The sequence below is a fragment of the Notolepis coatsorum genome (assembly GCF_963971535.1).
Source record: "Notolepis coatsorum genome assembly, chromosome: 19".
Lineage (NCBI taxonomy): Eukaryota > Metazoa > Chordata > Actinopteri > Aulopiformes > Paralepididae > Notolepis > Notolepis coatsorum.
In genome coordinates this window covers 29,760,710-29,783,011 of record NC_140183.1, presented here as the reverse complement: position 1 = coordinate 29,783,011, position 22,302 = coordinate 29,760,710, and the positions used below count along the sequence as shown (strand labels likewise).

Sequence of the window (22,302 nt, the reverse complement as noted above, 5' to 3'; positions counted from 1 at the left end):
GTAGTGGGCATGTCAACAGTGTCAGCTGAACTTGCACCAAACAAGGCATAGGGAAATAGTCAGACATCCCAGAATTATTTCATAATACAACGTTTCTGAATGGATATTTGGATTATATGCAGTGATGACCGGTCTTTCCCCGCGGAACACAAGTTACTTAACGTTACACGGGTCGCGGTATGCAAGTTTCAAGTTTCTTTCAAGCATGCTTAGCTTGCTAACGATAGCAGTGTAACTTAATGTTACACACGTCGCGCTATGCATGCTTAGCTTGCTAACGTTAAGATAGGAGATAGCAGTGTAACTTAATGTTACACAGGTCGCGCTATGCATGCTTTTTTCGAACGTTTCGTTCTCTCCGCTATGATGAGCTCTGCTCTGCTTCAGGACGGACAGCACCTCTCAAGTACCCGTATGTGCATGTGTGAGTGTCAGTCGCGCGAGTGTGTAAGTACCAGCCCCGCTCCTCGGGCAGACGAAGAGAGACAGAGGGAGGAGAGATATAGAAAACGGCCAACAAGATTAGTTCGCAATGTTTAAATTCCTGGAAAAAAAGGAGTGAAATACGAATGAAAGGTTTGAAATCAGTACTAGCAAGGGTGCCCCCAAATATTTTTTTCTACTAGCACAGGCTATTTTTAGGGGCAATATGCTACGCCCTCGTAGCACTGTACAGCCCTGACAGAATGTGTTAACACTTTCAGCGGCAGCCGTTTTAGTTATCCTTGTACTCAATGGGCCACCGCTATAAGAGATAGGGATTTTCACTGTGCGTTGCGGTGAAATTTTTTATTTTTTTTCATGTATACGTTCGCATATTATACCGTGGTGAATATTGTATAGTTTCAGAGTGATCCTGGCTCATTCCTGGTAACTGTTATGGAGCGATATGTGAATTTTGCTAAAAGCATTCGCGTTGCTCGCCTGGACACGCTACTATTTCCAAATCAAAGGTATTTGCTTTGATACTTTGATCGTCAGTAATGGCATTCGTTTTTAATACTACATACGTTGATCGCCTGGATCGATATGAAATCATTGTAGGATCAAGGTGGAATTGACGTCGGATAGTCCTTACCTTTGATCTGGGTTATTCCAAAAAGAATATTCCAATTGTCTGATCGCGATTTCCAGTATTGATGTCGATCGGGTCCCTGACATGAAGTGGCACAAGATATGCCTCAAGTGTGCTGAACGCGTTTCGAAGTGGTCGGATGAAGCGATTTACTTTGCTTGGTCTAAATTCTCCACCCGGATGAAATTAGATGTGACACAGTGTGAAATAAGGTTTCAAAGGGTGGGCGATACTGCCACCTAGCAGGATGCGGCCGGTATTGCACTCTCGGGATTTCAGAATGATTTCCTATGGTAACACCGAGGTCCATGACACTGCATAGAATAAAAAAATTGAATAAAAGAAAAAAATATCTAAAAACGAGTTAACTCGTCTTTGGCACTCAACGCATTGCGGCCAAAAACGAGTAAACTTGTCTTTGGCGCTGAAAGTGTTAAGTAGGGCTGTCAATGAATATTCTATATTGAAATTAATAATCGACTTGAAAAAAAAAAATATATATATATTAGTGCTGTCAGGCGATTAAAAAAAGTTATCTAATTAATTACAGGATTTGTAATTAATTCATCTAATTAATCGCATTTTAATCGCATAACCACCGCCGGTCTTGTTTACTGTCCCATCTTTATTCTTTTTTAAATTGAACTTGCCGTTCAAAGGTCCCAGCAGTTTGAGGGTGACGCCATCATGTTCCAGCAAATTCCTTTGTTTGTTTGTTTGATAGACAACGCATGTGGAAGGAAGTGGCGCAGCCAAAAGTGAGTGTAGTCTTTTGAAGGAAGAGACCCAGGGCTTTCGATGGGCGTTTGAATTTCGAAAGACTACACTACCCAGCTCACACCAGCCCCTGTCAATCATCTGACTTCTGGATTCACTTTTTAATTTCTCTTATTTTTCAGTATTAGCTCCCATAAACCTGAATGTTATTGCCATAAAACAGAACACAGTTAGTCTCTCTACCTTTCTGTGAACGTCTAGCAAAAAATGGCGTTGCAATCTGATCTGGATGGCAGAATTCAGTACTGTATCTACAAAACCTTCTGTTTAATCATCTTCCCTTTATTAATTTGCTTCGATTTTTCAGGTCTGGTCAATTTTAGCATGGTGTTATTCACAGTCAAAGATAAAAAAATATATAAATAAAATTGAATTGATATTCTCATTTGGTTCATTACAATTTACTCAAGCCTAGTAACAGACAGTATTTCTAACACTGGGAATACATTCCCTGAAATCCATAGATGTCCCTATCCAAGAACATGCAAATGGACCATTTAAAAAAAAAGTCTGTAGGGGAGCTCCAGTAGCTCACCACGTACCGCAAGTGCTATTTCAGCGCCGTGGACAACCGCGCTCGCGCGGATCTGGGGCTGAGCGCGTTCGAATCCCGGACGGAAGCCGTGCCTTTCCCAGAGTGTCTTTCCCCCCCATCTGAACCCTTTCAGCCTGCATCTGTCGGTCGAACTTGACCAAGTATGAATGCGAAGAAAAAGCGATAAACGCTAAAAGAACCAGGTGACTGGTCAAAGTAAAAAAAAAAAAAAAGAAAAAAGTCTGTAAATGTTTATTCTACGTTCTTATCGAATGAATCCGATTTTTTGTAATCAATTTTTTTTAATTATTATTATTTTGCGTACATTTTCATAACGCGATAATTTGCTGTGTAATTAATTAATCTAATTAACGCGATAAACTGACAGCCCTAATATATATAGAGAGAGAGTGTGTGTGTGTGCGTGTGTGTGTGTGTGCATTCGCCACACTGAGGCTATGCTAAATTACAGGTAATCTCTCAGTGTTGTGCGTGGGCTGAACGAAAATTCATCCCTTTGCGCAAGTTATATTTGGGAAGGGGCCCGGGGTGAACTTGGAGTTTTGAATAAAATTCTGCATGCAAAAAAAAGTTCTGCACGTGCGTTCCGTTGGTGGTTAACGTACCGTTGCATTTGTTCGGTACACAGCGGGATGTAGGCAGTGACTGTCTCTGTATATTCATGGTTGTTGGTGTGATGGTTATAGGTGGCTGTCTGCTTAAACATATCCCAGTCTGTGGTGTCAAAGCAGTCTTGTGTAAACAAGGTCCAGTGTGTTTTTTCCCCATGTAGGAAAATCAACATGTTGTTGAAGTTGTGGGCATACAGACTTAAGGTTTGCATGGTTGAAATCGCCAGCCACGACAAGAAATCCATCTGGATGGCCTGTCTGTTGCTCACTGATGGCGTTGTTCAGTTCCCATAGTGATGGGAAATAAACTTGGGCCCAAGCAACACAATTCCATTGAAAAAGGTCTATAGTGTCAGCCAAATGTTGATGAGTTCTGCAAAATGGTCTATTCAAGAAAACAAGATAATTAACGCTACTCTGATTTGTTTTTTTTGCTTGTTTGTTAGTTTATATCAGTGTTGTTTTTTCTCCCCACCAACAGGAAATTGTTGTTTCGTTTCGTTTCGTTTTACTCATTCTCTGTCTTCCTTTAGTCTTCCACTACCGCTTTGTGCTGACTGACCCATTCTCTCGTCCTTTAGTTTTCCACTACCGCTTAATCCGCTTTGTGCTGATTGACCAGTTATCTGTCTTTTAGTTTTCCAATACCGCTTTGTGCTGACTGACCCATTCTCTCTTTCTTTAGTCTTCCACTACCGCTTTGTGCTGACTGAACCATTCTCTGTCTTCCTTTTTAGTTTTCCACTACCACTTTGTGCTGATTGACCAGTTATCTGTCTTCCTTTAGTTTTTCACTACCGCTTTGTACTGACTTACCCATTCTGTCTTTCTTTAGTTTTCTACCACCGGTTTGTGCTGACTGACGCTGACCACTATGTATTAAAATACCTGGAATCCATCTCAGACCAGATCCCCGGGCGCACCCTGGACTCCCTGCGTCACAGGCTGAGTGTGGAGCCAGACCAGGGGCCTACAGATGCCCTGTCAGGAATGGGCCAAATGGGTAAAAACCAGCTAAGTTAACATGGTGCTTATGGTGCTTTCACACCAGCCTTGTTTAGTGGTTCATTTTGGGTTGGTGTGAATGCCAGAATCAAACACATGTCTGCAACAAACAAAAGCACCCTGGTCTACAAATTTGAACTGGTCTCAAACCCTGGAGTGGTTCGTTTGAGGTGCGAAAGCAATTGGATCAAAAGCAGGAGAAGATCAGAAAAATCATGCATTTAATCATGCTGATTTGGCAGTTTTTTGTTGACATTGCCATACTGTATATTTAGAAATGTGTGATTTTTCATCATTACAATGTTGTTATTTTCGCTGCTGTAATTTCAAAATATCCAACAATGTTGTGATACTAAGCTAATACCATGCATGCATAATTCAGTTCACAATAGCCTAGAGTAGTGCATAAATGTATCACAGACAGTGAATTGGAAAATGTATCAGTAACCATTTGTACAAACCAAAGTGGAGATCACAAGATTATACTTTAGTTCACATATTCATTAGGATTCAAGATTATGTCCAATAAAACTCTGCATGATCACAACATGGTTTTGTTGAGAAAGTTTGGTTAAATGTGTCAACTGGCAACGTGAAACATAACCAAACTAATAAAAACGAAAGGTTATCCTATAACCTAGTTATATCAATACTGGCAGAGCGTCTCGCTCCTGCCATTATGAGATAACTCTTATCTCCTAGCACCTACTGTGCTCATGAACAAACAATTTGCACCCATGTACCTGACCAGGCCACGCCCCAGCGTCCTCCTATAAGACGCCGGACATGGTCACACTCTACCTTCCTCGGAAAAAAAAGTTTCTAACATTGAAAACCCAACCAAGGGACCTCAGGGGCAGGCGCTGAGAGCGAGACGCTCTGCCAGTATTCATATAACTAGCTTATAGGATAACCTTTCATTATATAGCATACTGGTCATCGCGTCTCGCGCCATTATGAGATATGGGGCAGAGCAGACGTGTGACCTGACAAGTGTACCCCATGAGGGCCCGTAAGCCCCACTACCAGGGAGGAGGGGAGTCCCGTCCACCCGCCGGTCCTAACGAAGGGGGGGAGGCAGTCAACTCCACCAAAGTGCGAAAAAGAGGGAACCAGGGACTAGGGGTGGACGGTATAAACGGTATACGGTATAAACGGTATGAATTTGCTCTACGGTATGGATTTTGACTATACCGTGTAACCGGTAGAGCAGCTCTAAAATAGCAATGACGTCATGTAACCACAGCGCGACTATTTCAATCGCATTTGCCCCTAAAAATAGATAGAATTAGTCATAGATAATAGATATGTGCAAACTGGAAAAAGTTATTTAGGAGGCTTCGCGCAGTGGGTGTGTCAACACACAATTGTCATTTCATAATAAACACATATCACCGTGGCGCACAGCAAGTTTCAATTTCAGTTCCTGGCATTTTTAACCAGTGGAGAAAGGTAAGAGATTTCTCTATCGTTTTTCTTATATGAATTATTCTACGTTAATAAAACATACCTGGTGATCAACTACAGTTTGCTGTAAACATTATGATATGTGTGTAGTGTTATGATAACGACGGCTGCAGCGGGAGGACGGCTGCAGCAGTGGATTTGCGAATAGCATGCAGCTGCAGAGCCAGGGGCGCTTTCAGGTCTGGTCACAGGCCCGCTCAACAGCGCCCCCCCACCCAACGGCTGAATTGCCAATGGCTGAATTGGAGTATTGCACAGTGCCGGCCAAGGACCAGAACGTTGTCCAGGGCAGAATACAATTCGTAACCCCCGACGACGCAGAGGCTCCAGCGTGGTCTCCACGCACTTGGTGAAGATGCGGGGAGCCAGAGAGTAGCCGAACGGCAGCCTCTGGTACTCGTACGCTAAGCCCTGCAAAGGAAGCGTAGGTAAGCCCTAGGATGGAAGATCGGGATGCGAATACGCATCCTACAGCAGCGTTTCCGTCAGCCGGTAATTACCGGTATTTGACCGGCAAAATCTGTTGAAGTCCGACATATTTAATCTCTCCGGTCTTAATGTCCGGTGAAAATAATTCCCTGAGTCTAAGCACAATTTGATTATTTGAATTGTATTAAAATAGGCTAAAATTAAATAGCCTATGCGATGAACGAAACAATCATTACATTTGTTTCATCGTTGCTTCTAATAATGACAACGACGTTGTCAGCGAGAGCTTGGTGCTGGGTGTGCGAACTTTTGTGAAGCTGCAGAGCCGGAGCAGCAGCAGCACAATGCAGTACTCCAGCAGTACTCCAATTCAGCCATTTTCAATTCAATGTTGGGTGGGGGGCGCTGCTGTGCGGTCCCCAGAAAAGAGCCAATAACAGCTGAATCTGCTGCTCTGCATCGACATACTCTCGCAAATAAGTCATTGGGAGGTGGAGAGAGAGAGAGTCGTCACGCAAACCCACGATAATGTTGCCGTCTCTCTCTGCCAAATTTCTCAGTTCTTCGCTTGATATAATTAATACAAATGTCCAATATAACGGAATTCGTTAGCTCATAAAAATGTGATTATAACAGACTGTTGTTTATTAATGTCGGGCGACTGCCCACAGACACCTATTTGATTTAAAGTCGGCAGCAGCACGAGTCTCGGGACTTATTTTATTTGGAATATAATGACTTTATACGCAAAAGTAGCCTAGTTTTAAGTAAAAATATTATAAATCTACATGCCTTGATGATGTCATTCTTTTGTTTTGTTGTCATTCTTTTGCCTATCAATTGTTTTTAAGCTCAATAAACTCTGACCGGAATTTCTCTCATTTGACCGGTAGATTGAAATCTACCGGACACTGAGGCCGGCAACAATTTTTTCTAACGGAAACCCTGTCCTACAGATCTATGGAGGAGAACCAGGCCCCCACCTGACAGCGTCTAACAGGTGGGAGACGGTCAACATTCTGAACCTTCCATGGGACAGGTCCAGTATGGTTCTGATACCCCCCCCCCCCCGAAACGCCACGCATCGCGTCCTCTGGGACCACGACGATGGCTTGCTTCACCCACATAGATTGGATCTCGTCGGCCAGAGCGGTCACTGCTGTTGACCCCGACAATGGGGTCTGTACCAAACCTGAAAACGGGTGGGGTTGTGTAAACACAAGTCCCCACCTCAGCGTTCTCTCCATCCACCTCGACGTATGGCACTGCTGTAGCCATATGTGATGATAATCCCAAGCGCACCCGCCGCCACTTGGCGCTGGTCTGCCAGAAACCGTAGATAGGCGGCCCGAACCCACCCGCTGTGCGTTGCCAACCCTGGACTCGCCAACCGCGCGAGCAGGGCATCTCGTGGAGCTGGGATACCGCACCCTGACACTACCAACGAGGCAATCGCACCCAAGGGGGGACCGCGACAGAAAGGGCCGGTTTGATACGGGGGACGCTGACATCACACTGGGTGACAAAAGCTCCCCCACTGAACACCTCCCCGGCATGGATTGCTGAGGAACTGTTCTACAGCTGGACATGCAAGACGTGAGGTCCCCACACTGCCCGATAGGGTGGGTTCCTACACACCGTAGCCCTGCAGTGATTTTACTACCACCCAAATCATGCGTGTCTGCCAGACCACCGCCGGTCTTCTGGCCGTGGGAGGCACTAATGTGATACCCGGCCTGGCGAGGGCGGGGCTGGGGGAACTCGCGCTGCGACCCCAAGGGCCTCGAGCTCCCCCGCTGACGACCTTTGTTATTGACAGACACAACACCAGGCTCACCAAACACAGACGCAGAACGTGTGGCGTGGGAGCCGCTTGACGGCACAACATTCTCACGGACAGACCCAGGCCTAGCCAGCAACTGGGTGTCAGCCCCTGTCCCCATGAGAAGCGAAACGTGGGGCCGCTTGCGCTTCATTGAAGGCACGCGGCCCGCAGCCAAAGCAAACAAATCAGAGCCCTTATCCCGCTGGTGTTGGGGGGGGGGGGGGGGGGGGGAGTGACCGGAGAGCGAGCTAGACACAGCTAGACGGCGACGTTTTTTTAGGGCGTGCTCATCTAATGTAGCCGATCCCTCGGCCGCCAAGGCTGTCGGCCTTGCGATCACCTGTTTTCTTTGTGTCCAGGGTACCTCAGGCGGGGGAAACATGGCCGCTGGTTGAGGGCCTCGCCACAGCCGCTGGCGAGGCCACGCCCTCACCTCTGGCTGCGCGGTGTGAGGCGGTGTGGGGCCTAGGTCAAATACCGCCCGCGCTCCTGCGGAAAGACCAAAGTCCCTCTGCGGAGAGGGGAGCCCTGAGGAGGGAAAAAACGTCTCCTCCTCAAGGGGAGACTGATCCAACCAAGATGTCTGTAAACAAGCGTTGACAGCATCCTAGCCCTCCCTGCGGTTATAGCTTGCGGCTAGGTCAAACGCTAATAACCTCAAAACCTTGCCCACCAGCCACCTGCCGGGCCGACTCGCCTCATGGTGTCGGCCGGGCGGGACACCGTTCCACCATGTCAGAGGCAAAGGACTGATGCCACCTGCTTCACAAGCACGGAGCACCAGTGGTGGCTGCAACAAAAGACTACTACTATGAAGCACTGCCTCACCAGTAGGAATGCAGCAACCTCCACTGTGGTGTGCACCCATGAAGGGGTAAATGAATAAATGAACGAAAACTCCACTAACACTGTAGAATGGGCTAGCCCATACACACAAATGTTAAGGGGATGCAGACCAGAGAAAAACACCAGTCCTGCACACAATTCATTGATTCACAAAAAGCACACCAGCCCTAGGCCTCAGCCCATCCACCCATGAAATTGTAAACAAGCCCCCATCAAAACTACCAACATTAGACACCGATTGACCATCAGCATGAATGGTTAAAAAAGAGGAGGGAAGACTTTTTAGTAAAGACAGCCCTCGGCGGGGAACAAGAACGGAGACCCAGCATTGTAGCATTAGCCGCGCGCACTAGGATAGCTGGGAAAACACCCAAAACAGAGTCATGACGACCATGTTTTCCCAAATATTCTGCCCCTCGCGCCAATACACAACTCGGCTGTCTCACGGGACAACGAGCAGTATCACAAATGCTAGCATTAATGCCTGGCAGCGCAGGCCCTACCTGTGCGCGACCTAGCCCGACAACTAGCCGTCGCGCGACATCCCTCGATCCGCTGTCACGAGACGAGGAAACCCCAGGACAGGCCCGAGGCGCTGTTAGGATGCGCCGAGAAGATTCCAGGGGCTGGTGAATCTCCGGCGAAAACCCAACATTGTGTAATTTCTCTCAGCATTTCATAACAACTAGTTCATGGAGTGCACTGCAGCGTCCATGTTGGAAACAAAAGAAGAGGAAGGTAGAGTGTGACCATGTCTGGCGTCTTATAGGAGGACGCTGGGGCGTGGCCTGATCAGGTGCATGGGTGCAAATTGTTTGTTCATGAGCACAGTAGGTGCTAGGAGAGTTATCTCATAATGGCAGGAGCGAGACGCGATGACCAGTATGCTATATAACTGCAATTTCACTTTTGATTCTGGCCATTTCCAACACATTCTGGTGTGAAACTGCCCTCACTCTCTGTCCAACTCAATACTACCGGTAGATTTCTTTGGGGGGACAATATTCTTTTATTTATACATGGTACAATGTATAATATAATGTACAATATAAGATTGCTGCCACAAATGTTTGATTTAGATAATGTCATTGGGGATGGGCATTTAAAGTCATTTATTAGTCGAGCACTAGTCTCTAATGCATTCAAACGAGTAATTGTGAAATAAAAGTAGACTGTCTAAATCAGAATTAGTTTGGATAATGTAGAGATGTAGGCTAGTACATCACCTTATACAACGGCATGCAAATTTCTCGATTCTGATTGGCCATTCACACGTCTTTATTGGCAACAATCCACGGTCCTGGGCTCAGGACCCGCCCACAACCAAATCACATAACCCTCCCCGGCTCACTCCGGGAGAAAACAGGATCGCGGACAACAAATGGTTATGTTGAAAGCACCATAACGACTAAATATGAAGCGATTCTGTCAAGGGGAATGTGTTAGTATTTTAAACAATGTTGGATGATGTAATTGATGGGTCTTGACTCAATCTAGAACAAAAGAAAAATCGCGGATTGATTGATAGATTAATTGATTGATTTAAATTTCTTCCTTCCTACTTTCTACTGCGTTCTCTCTCACACTGTCCGACGCTGGCGTACCCACAAACACACACACACACATACACACACACACACACACACACACACACACACACACACACACACACGCACACACACACTGTGACACACACACACACACACACACGCACACACACACACACACACTCCTGTCTGCAACAGCGGGGGAGTCAGACTGAGAGAGAAGCAGCGCTGTTTTAAGTGAGCATGGTCTATTGAATTGATTGATTGGTTGATTGCTAATTTTATTACTGTACCCCTGGTTTCCAACTGGTTAAGTTTAGGCTAAAAGAAATAAATAAAAAAATAGGGCGAAGAAAACGTTTTTTTCCTATAGGGAAAAGAAAACGTTTTAATAAATTTTCAATCAATCATTCCAATAATACACAGTTGGATGTGTTAGTTGGTTGGATGCACTTCAAGCTGCTTCCACATGAGGCAACTTCTCTCAATCATTCCAATAATACACAGTTGGATGTGTTAGTTTGGTTGGATGCACTTCAAGCTGCTTCCACATGGAGTTGTGGGAACTACTTTTTCTGGCGGATGGTTTTTTCAATAAATCTTCGATTAATGTGTGTTTATTGTATAGAAATAAGGTTGGATGAATCTGGCAGTTGTATAAAAGCTTTACACCACGTGCAGTCGTGATTTGTGACCAATAAACCATGCCTAGGGGGGTCTAACGACCCTCGGCTGCGCCTCGGGCCTAACAACCACCCCTAGGCATGGTTTATTGGTCACAAACCACTCCTGCGTGTGATGTAATGCTTAAATAATGCAGCCTATAGGTTTGATTCTCTGCCTGGGTCTGAACCGGGTCGGGATCCATGGGTTGGGCTGGGCCAGTCTGGGCCATATATAACACAATAAACATAAGAAAATGTTGAAAATTTGATTTAGATTGACAAAATTATAATATAATTGTAAATATAATGGATAATAATGGAAAAACAGTGTCACATAGGGGCCTTAATTTTTTTATGATGCATCAAAACCAACACTGATTTCGGTGACAACATTAACAACGGCAGCCATTTTACAGTGTACCAGCCAAATGACCATCATGGATGTTGATTTGAATACAGTAGGTAATGATCATTCTATCAGTTCCAAGTTCTGTGGAATTATAAATAGGGATTATGTCAGACCGGCATCACGTTATCAGCACTGATGTTTGTGTCCATTCCTCCTCTCTTCCTCAGGTGACAGTGATGTAGCAGTGCTCTCCTCTTGATGGAAAGGTGGCTTCTCCAGTATTACTACCTCTGCATCTCATCCAATGTTCCCTAAAAAAAATTTCCGGTCTGAGCAAACACTCAAACCTCCTGAGCAGACATCAGCAACTACTGAGCAACATAAGTCACCTGCCGATTAACCGGTTAGTTGATAAGCGGCAGTTTGTAAAAGATCTGATCATCTTAATTTCCCTCAATGTCTAACATAAAAATCTATAAATTTTGCTGATACACCGAAATAATACAAAAAGACATATTATATTCCTTAATCAAATATTTATTTGACCACGATACAGAGCAAAGTCCTCCCTCCCTCTCTCTTCTCTCTCCCCCTCTCTTCTTCTCCCTCCCTTTCTCCCTCTATCCTCTCTTTCTAAACCTCTCATCTTCCCCTCTGCTTCATTCCTCCTTTCTCTGTTAGTCAGATACACATCAGAAAAAAGTAACTTGTTTCCAGACTAGTGTTGTCACAATACTGGAATTTCTAACTTAGATACGATACCTTGAAAAGTATCGATATTCGATACCACGGGGGAAAATGTGAAATCTTAAAATGTAAAAAAAAATATATATATATATATATATTTAGTGCTGTCAGGCGATTAAAAAAAATAATTGAATTAATTACAGGATTTGTAATTAATTAATCTAATTAATCGCATTTTAAACGCATAACCATTTTATGCCTGATATTCTATATTCTATAATAATATTTCAAATTGCATGTGTCCGAATGGCAGAATTCAGTACTGTATCTACAAAACCTTCTGTTTAATCATCTTCCATCTATTAATTTGCTTAGATTTTTCAGGTCTGGTTAATTTGAGCATAGTGTTATTCACAGTCAAAAATAAAAATAAAAATGTAATTGATATTCTCATTTGGTTCATTACAATTTAAGCAAGCCTAGTAACAGACACAGTATTTCCGACACTGCATGGGAATACATTCCCTGAGATCTATAGATGTCCCTAGAATCAGATACCAAGAACATGCAAATGAACCATATTAAAAAGAAAATCTGTAAATGTGTATTCTACGTTCTTATGGAATGAATGAGATAAAAAAAAATTATTTAAAAAAAAAAAAATTATATTTGTAATTAATTTTGAGTTAATTTTCATAACGCGATAATTTGCTGTGTAATTAATTAATCTAATTAACGCGATAAACTGACAGCCCTAATATATATATTTCTTTTTTATTTAACTAAATTTTGCTTTTGTTGCTGGTCGATTCTCCTCAGCTTCTCTCTTGTACTATAAGAGAAGATAAATATAACACTTTTAAAACCCTTTGTTTATCTTTAGATCAGACATTTAAAAATAACTAAATGATCTAATCTTAGAAATTAAGTAAAGTTAAAGGGGAACTATTTTACTATTTCTTTCACTATTTGGGCACTTTTACACAATTCCTGTGAGTCTATGGAACACCTCTGTAATATATATATTTTTTTTATTCATTGTTTTGTATTTCTAATCAAGTCCTCAAAACCAGCATTTTTCTACCTCAAGATTTCGAGCTGTTTTGAGCCTGGGCTCCTAAACCACTGTGCACCGTCGTGTTCGCCTGAACATTAACATGCAGCAGTGACTATATGACATCACATATAGGCACATTTTCAAACGACTCAGTTCAGTGAGGGTGAATATTGTGAGAGGAGAATTGGAAGAATGCGCCAATATGAGAATTTTGAGACATAGATCATATTAATATAAGTTCACATAGCTAGGAAACAATGCTAAACACTCAAAAAGGCCATTTATAAGATAGTTCCCCTTTAATAGTACTGCGTATTAAGCATAACACCATCTGATCAAATGTCCCCAAAAGCACTAGAGTACAGTACAGTATAGTACAAATACCATGCCATCTCTCAAAACATACCGGTAATCATAACCAGCCAATGGCATGGTAAAATCTATACGCCATCAATGCGTTTACCTGCTATTAACCTCAGGGCCATCAAGGTCAAGCCAAAGCAGGCCTCCTCTAAAGAAGTCCAACAAATAAAATTAGCCCTCCTAAATGTCAGATCACTGAATAATAAAACATTTTTAGTAAATGATCTGATTAAAGAAAATAACTTAGATTGCATCTGCCTAGTAGAGACATGGCTAAATAATGACACAGCTACATCAATAATGATAGAAGCTTGTCCACCAGACTATAATTTTCTTCAAATACCCAGAAAAAATAGAAGGGGGGGGGAGTTGCAGCAATTTTCTCCTCAAAACGCTTGTTTAGAATCACAGAACTAGGCGAGTTCATGTCGATGGAATATCTTGCCATTGAGCTCAAAACAGAATCAACCATTATCGTCACAATATACCGCCCACCTAGACACTCACCAATATTTATACAGGAGCTCTCTGAACTGATCTCACTATGTGTTACCGGATATGATAAGGTGATCCTAAATGGAGACTTGAACATCCATTTTAATAAGAAAACAGACTCCAAATCTATAGAACAAAAAAATTACTGGATAGCTTTGACCTAACAGCATATAACAAATGCAACTCACAGGCTTGGGAATACATTAGACTTAGTTATAACAACAACTGGGCTAAGCATAAAAAATATCTCAATAACTGAATTACCTCTCTCCGACCATCACTGTATATTTTTTGATACTCAAATAACCCTTACTAAAACAAAAAAAGAAATCATAGTTCAAAAGAGGCTCCTAAACGACAAGGCTGAATCAAAGTTCATTGATCTTATCAGACTACATGAACCACACAATCATGACAGCTCTCTAAATGAAATGGTAGAAAATCTCAATGATGCACTGTCATCTATATTAAATTCTGTCGCCCCACTAAAAACGAAAAAGAAGAAAACCAGAGCCTCGCCCTGGTTGAACTATAATACGGTCAACAAAGAAAAAAGGAAATGTCGTGCAGCGGAGCGAAAATGGAGAAAAACAAAAACCACCATATGCTGTGATATATACAAAGATGCTTTAACTGCTTATAATAAAACCATCCGCTTAGCAAGGAAAGACTACTTCTCTAAAATCATTACAGAAAATGCTGGAAACTCCAGAATCCTTTTTTCCACTATTAATGTACTACTCAACACTGCCCCTACACCTCCTCAGTCATCAACGGTTAAGTGTGAAGAACTTGCACTATTCTTTAACAACAAAATAACCTTGATCAGGGCCAGCATTACTCATGATGGAAATAAAGCTGATTGCAGCAAACCGCGCAATGTAACCATGAGAAGATTCACATGCATCACATTAGATTAGATTAGAGTTACACATGTAACTCCTCCACCTCAGACATTGACCCTATACCTACAGCTTTCTTTAAACGGGTGTTTAATAGTGTTTCAAGCCCTGTGCTAGATATCATAAACACTTCCCTTAGAACTGGTATTTTCCCAGATGCCTTTAAAACAGCAGTTGTAAAGCCATTACTAAAAAAACCTAACTTGGATAGTAATGAAATGGCAAATTATCGTCCAATATCCAACCTACCATTCATTAGTAAAGTACTTGAAAAGATAGTTTCAGTTCAAATAAATTCCTTTCTTGAAGAAAACAACATCTTAGAAGAATTTCAGTCGGGATTCAGAAAATATCATAGCACTGAAACTGCCCTCACCAAAATAATCAGTGACCTCAGGCTAAACTCTGACGAGAATAAGATCTCCATCCTTATCCTGCTAGATCTCAGTGCAGCATTTGATACAATCGATCACGATATTCTAATCGATCGTCTTGAAAACCATGTCGGTTTCTCAGAACATGTGCTAGGCTGGTTTAAAACATACATCAGAGGGAGGAAATTCTAAAACTAAAAAAGAAACATTAATAAAGAACCTGGGAGGACTAACCCCTTGGATCAAATCTGAGGTCACTAGTCTCTGGGTTATCATAGATTCAGAACTGAACTTCAATTCTCATATTAGCAAAGTGACGAAAACATCGTTCTTCCATCTCAGAAATATAGCAAAAGTACGACCATTTATTAATCAGAACGATGCTGAGAAGCTAATTCATGCATTCATATCTAGCCGGTTAGACTACTGTAATGCACTTTTCACAGGTCTCCCTAAGAAAACCACAGAGAGGCTTCAGCTAATCCAAAACTCTGCAGCCCGACTGCTAACTAGAACCAAAAGGAGAGCACATTAGTCCAGTCTTAGCTGCTTTACACTGGCTTCCTGTAATATTTAGAATTGACTTTAAGGTCCTTCTCCTTACATACAAAGCTCTAAATGGACAGGGACCTAGCTACATTGCCAATGCCAACACTACTAGAGGCTCCCAGAAACAGTCAAAAGAGGATCGGTAATGCAGCCTTTATCAACTATGCCCCAAAACTGTGGAACAAACTACCCCAAAACATCAGAGAAGCCAACTCGCTAGACATCTTTAAAAGACATCTCTTTGCTCAGGCATTTCACTGTGGGGTGATGCACGCAAATATTTGAAGATGGATATCTGCTACCACCTAGTGGCAAGGGGAAATATTATTATAGAAACATCAGGGATATCCTGACACAAATTACCTGCACTATTCTTACCCTGCCTACTTTTATAAACTGCCTATCAAAAATCATGTGTCGGTTATCACACTTTTTACTTCTTACAGATGACTATTTTTAAACTGAATAATTTTAAACTATTTGTATTATTTGTATTACTGAATCAAACTGTAAATAGAGAGCCTATTGGGATGCTAGATCCTAATGTGAAACACTGTGCTGTTGTATGTTAAATACCCTGTTGTATGTCCATTCTATTTTGTATTTAATTTTTTTATTATTTTTTAAACAAACATATAAACAAACATGACAACACACGATAAGATATACAAGCATTAGTTGTCAGGGCACATCCAATGAGATCACATTTTAGTTAGTTGTCTTATATAAGATATACCCCTAATACCTGTTATCTAAAAAACCTACACACATATGCTCCAGCTCGAACCCCCCCCCTCCCGGACCCCACCTTGAGAAGTACCTCCACTATCCCTCGCACCTAACCAGACACTACCATTATAAGCTAGCTTTTATTCTCTCCACCACTTCTAACCACATTGACATTTTGGATTCATTGAGACCCAGAATTCTTGCTGTAGATATTTCATGGTAAATTACATCGAGATATGTAAGAAACCAAACTTTACGGCACATTTTTTCCGGTTGAAACCAGCGTGATGCGATGTCCATTCTATTTTATAATTCTTAGACTATTTTTTATTACTGAATCAAACTGTAAACGGAGAGCATATTGGGATGCTAGATCCTAATGTGAAACACTGTGATTTACCATACCTTGCTATATTCTTACCCTACCTACTTTCATACACTTCCAATGAAATTCATATGTCGGCTCTATGATGTTAGAGTGATGCCCTGTTGTGAGGAGAAGATGACTTTTGACCTAAATCTTTTCCTATGCTAGCAAAGTTGTTTAACATTCCAGTTAGGTACATCGTGAACATCACCGCCTAGCCAAGGTTGATTCTCCTAACTCTGCCCTTTTTCATCTGATTGAACAATCTTATCACACTTTTTACTTTAACCTTGCTACCTCTCTATCTCTTTGTATTTAAATTTTTTATTTTATGCTCGCTTATGCCTGTATTTTTTACTGTTGTATGTCCGTTCTATTTTATAATTTTTAGACTATTTTTAAACTTAATCATTTTAAACTTTTATTATGCCTGTATTTTCTACTGTTGTGAAGCACTTTGAACTGCAACCTCTGTATGAAAAGTGCTATACAAATAAAGTTATTATTATTATTATTAACAGATTGCAGAATGGGTACAATACAGTACGGCTCAATACACACAATTGTTAACACATTGGTCGCCAAAAACGGCTTATGCCGCGTTTGCCCGCCATGCGTTGAACGCCAAGAACGGCAAAAGCCGTTTTTTAAATCAATATTTCATTTTTTCGCCATGGCATTCATAATTCATCCAGCCAACCTCCGGGACTGCAGCGGGACCCTGAATGAGATTGCAACGCCTCAATACCGCCGCCTGGTGGATGGTCGGGCGAGTTACACTCTCAAAACCGGAAGTTGTGATCGGTGCGTCGAGGAAATCCCTCCGGCAGTAATATCTTGCTACGGGACTACAGACAAACACTGGCGTGCATTTGGATCGCTTCCATAACGCAATAATCTATATGAATTCGGTGTTTATTGCGCCATACAAACCGGAAATGGATCTTGGGATCTAATTGGGATCTTTTTCTTCCAGTCTCATCGGCGAACGGTAAGAGGACAGTAACATTATTTTCAGCCCGATTGTGCGTTTCTTTGTTTGCAAACAGTCTGATCAATATATCAACTAGGGGTGGACGGTATGGTCTAAAATTTATAAAGTCATTATATTCCAAATAAAATAAGTCCCGAGTCGAGACTCCGTCCTGCTCCCATTGCAAACAGCGGGGCTGGATTTTGCTAGAAGCATATGTAGCTGCAGAGCCGCAGAGCCATGGGCGCTTTCAGGTCTGGTCACAATTCAGCCGTTGGGTGGGGGGGCGCTGTTGAGCGGGCCTGTGACCAGACCTAAAAGCGCCCCTGGTTCTGCGGCTCTGCAGCTGCATATGCTTCTAGCAAAATCCAGCCCCGCTGTTTGCAATGGGAGAAGGACGTCCTCCCGCTGCAGCCGTCGTTATCATAACACTACACACATATCATAATGTTTACAGCAAACTGTAGTTGATCACCAGGTATGTTTTATTAACGTAGAATAATTCATATAAGAAAAACGATAGGGAAATCCCTTACCTTTCTCCACTGGTTAAAAATGCCAGGAACTGAAATTGAAACTTGCTGTGCGCCGCGGTGATATGTGTTTATTATGAAATGACAATTGCGTGTTGACACGCCCACTGCGCGAAGCCTCCTAAATAACTTTTTCCAGTTTGCACATATCTATTATCTATGACTAATTCTATCTATTTTTAGGGGCAAATGCGATTGAAATAGTCGCGCTGTGGTTACATAACGTCATTGCTATTTTAGAGCTGCCCTACCGGTTACACGGTATAGTCAAAATCCATACCGTAGAGCAAATTCATACCGTTTATACCGTATACCGTTTATACCGTCCACCCCTATTATCAACCCATACTACATAAAGCCGTTACTGACGATAAAGGAATTATAGACAACCCCCGCCCCCCCTTTCCTCCACGCATGATGAAGCATAATGTATACCGATCATATACATTTGAATTTTTTAATATAGCGTGTATAGGAAAGAAACGGCAATCAATAATCTATCATATGCGTTTGGGCCTATAACTAGCGTTTTTGGAATTACATCAGAAAAGCTTATAAACATACTTATATTCAAGACGGTATTAACACAACAATGTATGAATGAAAAAATATAACGTTCCCACATCCGGAACGATAGATAATCAATGTTGAATGGGCCATAGTAATGGCAATATAGCAATCAAATTTAAAAAGTTATAGCCCTGCAAAGAAGGTAAACATCTCCATAGGCTTTCAACGGTGGCAGACTGGGTACTTTGATGGGTACAATGGCTGGCAGTCAATGTGTTAAGAGGATGCAGACCAGAGAAAGACTTTCATCTTGTTTACATCAGGGTCCCCCATTTTCAATTCATCATAACATATATGACATACAGATAAACAGTACTGTTACATCCAGACATTTATGACATACCAGATATACAGTGCTGTTTAAGAAAGTTTCTAAAAGAGAGTATATACAGTTAATTTACTTCATTATAGTCAAAGTATTTTCCTATGAACTGAAACTCATAAGACCAAGGCTAGCATCATTGGCGTTCAGTTACAGCTATAGGCTATTGGCCAACATTAGCCAGCTATCTAGCCACTGTAGCCAGCTACTGCACCACAAACTGCCAGCCAGCTGGCCACCCCCAATCCAGCCAACCGTACAAAATACGGTCTCAGCCAATCACATCGATTTGTACAGTTAGTTAGCTAGCCATTCCATTGCGAATTAATAGGTAGCGCTAGCCAGAATTAGCTAGCTACGCGTCGTAGCTAACGTTAGCCAACTAAGAACGATAGCTAGCTAGCCAACAGCTGCAAGCCTGCAACATATCAGCTGTTGATATAATGAGCTATCCGTAGATAGCCAGCTAGATAACATTAGACAACGCCTCATGTATTAAACTAAATTCAATCGTTTACTGGGCCATTTTTGTTTAATGATTCAGTGATGTTGAAAGGAGAGCTGTCGAGGCTCTGCACTTGGAAGCGAGTGAGAGGATTTTGTGTTGACAAGACGGAGAGGGGAGGGGGAGTGGAGGGGGTGGGGGCAATGCCCCAGCAGCATTTGTGCGCATTTGTCAACAAGGAGAGAAGCTGTAGGAGAGAAGACTGCGATGTACGTGCATCCAAGCTGACTGCTGTTTCATAAGAAACATCTTTTATTTTTTTACACAAACGTTTCGGGCGCACCTTAGAGGGAACATTGATCTCATCTGACCCCTGGCTTAATGACCTTAAGGACTGTGCAATAAGGCCCATTCATATCTATCAATCAGAATTATCTGTTAAACCCAGATTCGGCTCAAACGAGGGACTAAACACGTTTCGCAATTATGCCACATCAATGTGGAACGCTCTACCCAAAGCTGTAAAGGAATGTGAATCACTACCCACCTTCAAAACCACTCTCAAATAACACCTACGGGAGACTGCAATTCGAAAGTGGCCCCTGTAAATGTCCTAACCCAACCCCCTCCAATGTACAGTAAATGACCAAGTATGGTTTCGTCAATATTCCAATGTACAGTTTTGCTTGTACAGTTGTACAGTGTCCCCCACCCACCCCTCCTACCCAACCCCCCACCCCACCCACCCAACCACCTCCAATGTACAGCCCCCCCCCCACCCAACCACCCCACCCCACCTACCCAACCTCCAATGTACAGTTTCTACGTCAAATGTATATACTCTCTTTTCTGGACTCTTTTTGTATCACAAACAGTACTGTATTTGCAAATCTGGTATGTCATAAAGATGTCGTATAGATGTAGCAGTACTGTATCTGTATCGTGTATGATTATGCTGAATTGAAAATGGGGGACCCTGATGTAAACAAGACGAAAGTCTCTCTCTGGTCTGCATCCCCTTAACAATTGTATGTATTGAGCTGTACTGTATACTGTAACCATTCTGCAATCTGTTAATAAAGTTTTCAATCAATCAATCAATCAATCAATCAATAAAAAAGCACTATCATACCACTGGTCCTGTTGCTTCTGATCTGTGTGTTTGTTGTCTGCCAACCAATGGACAATTTATATAATGCAATACAACAATTTCCTTTTCATTGTCGGTGACCCCCAAGGAGTTTTATTCAAAAGTTATAATTGAAAGGTAGATGATGTGAGTGTGTATCACAATTTAAAGATTTGTACAGAACTTACATATACTGTACAAATCCTTCAATACATATGCAAATCATGAATTTACATAAGTGAATTTAAATGTAAAGGGCCACATTTTTTAAGTGGTGAGTCCTTTCAGTCTACCCAAGAAGCACTCAGGTCTGTGTTTTGGTTGTTGAGATATTGGAAGCTGATATTGTTAGCATTATTTCCATTATATGTGGGAGGAAACAGCAGCCTGAAACCCTGTCAGTCTACCAGGTAATACACATATCCACATGTAAACAACAGTCTCTAACATTTACATTTAACACCACATGCGTTTTTGCACGCTAGACACACGCACCCATACACATACTGTAATTGAAACACACATCTCATTCACATGGCACACACACTTCCCCCACTTAGTTTAGTATGTTTGATTATTCCTTTTGTCTATTTTTATTAAAGTATCATTATTGTATTACGTCTGTCTCCTGTGTCTCTGTCCTGGGTTTCTGCCGCACTTGACTCTTTAGTATTAGCGTAACACATTGTAAGAGCCAGTGAAGAAACATTTCAACAAGCGCTTCCACCGCGGTCCTCTCCTGGCTGTTAGCGACCCTCTCCTGGCTGTCCAGCATCGCCTGGACCATGTTGCCACAGCCCACAGGCACGCGTGGCACCGCTGGTGGACGGTCGAGGGGTGCCCCCCGTCCACCAGCACTGCCCCCTGTCCAACATTCCACTGCTCATCTTGCCCGGACAACAGACTGCTGTCCAAGTCCGACAGCGATTAATTGCATGGATGTAGGATGAATAAAGCCTTTAAACATGAATTTGATTTACTTGATGTTGTCACTATTATTAGATACAGTTTACAATTTCTCAACAACTAATCACATCACTTCAGTAATATGTCAGGGAATACACGTGGCAGCGCTGGTGGATTAAAATGTAATGTCATCATACACAAGTACACCACTGCCCCCCACCCACCAGTGGTGCCACGCGTTCCCATGGCAACGCGGTCCAGGCGATGCTGGACAGCCAGGACAGGGTCGCCAACAACCTGGAGAGGTTCACTAACAGCCAGGAGAGGACCGCGGTGGTGATGGAAGAGTTTGCGGCCACCCTGCCCCAAATAAAATGCACAATTACTCAGTAGTATTTATATATTTTATACCCAGTTTAATCACCTGTGCATTGTATGTTTCTATTGCACTTTACTGTTACATTTGCTCTCAGGATGTTGTTGTTGGATGTTGTATTGTACTTATTGTTACATGCTGTATAATGACAATAGTGTTTTCACGGCACGTCATCAAACCAGAAGTCGTCATTTTGGAGATACTGAACCTAAACAACGCAACCAAACTCGCAACTGTTCCTGGTAATTTTTGCTCAAAATGGTCAATTATTGCCGTGTTTTTGGCTGTACTAATCGGTCGGACCAGGAAAAGCATTTGGAGTACTTCAGATTGCCAAAAGCTATTACAAATCAGGGAGAAGAGTGCAAAAAAG

At 42.3% G+C, this 22,302-nt stretch overlaps 1 protein-coding gene across 1 annotated transcript in view; it reads left to right on the top strand.

Moving 5' to 3' along the window:
- LOC311246438 (EF-hand domain-containing protein 1-like) overlaps positions 1–21,946 on the top strand; it is a gene marked incomplete at both ends in the record, with an annotated part of 73,902 nt that extends 51,956 nt beyond the window's left edge. Inside the window, 3 exons of the mRNA XM_084336593.1 lie at positions 3,855–4,022; positions 21,420–21,588; positions 21,781–21,946. Coding sequence (XP_084192719.1) covers positions 3,855–4,022; positions 21,420–21,588; positions 21,781–21,946 — 503 coding nt within the window. The remainder of the gene's footprint in view (positions 1–3,854; positions 4,023–21,419; positions 21,589–21,780) is intronic.
- Between the last annotated feature and the right edge of the window lie 356 nt (positions 21,947–22,302).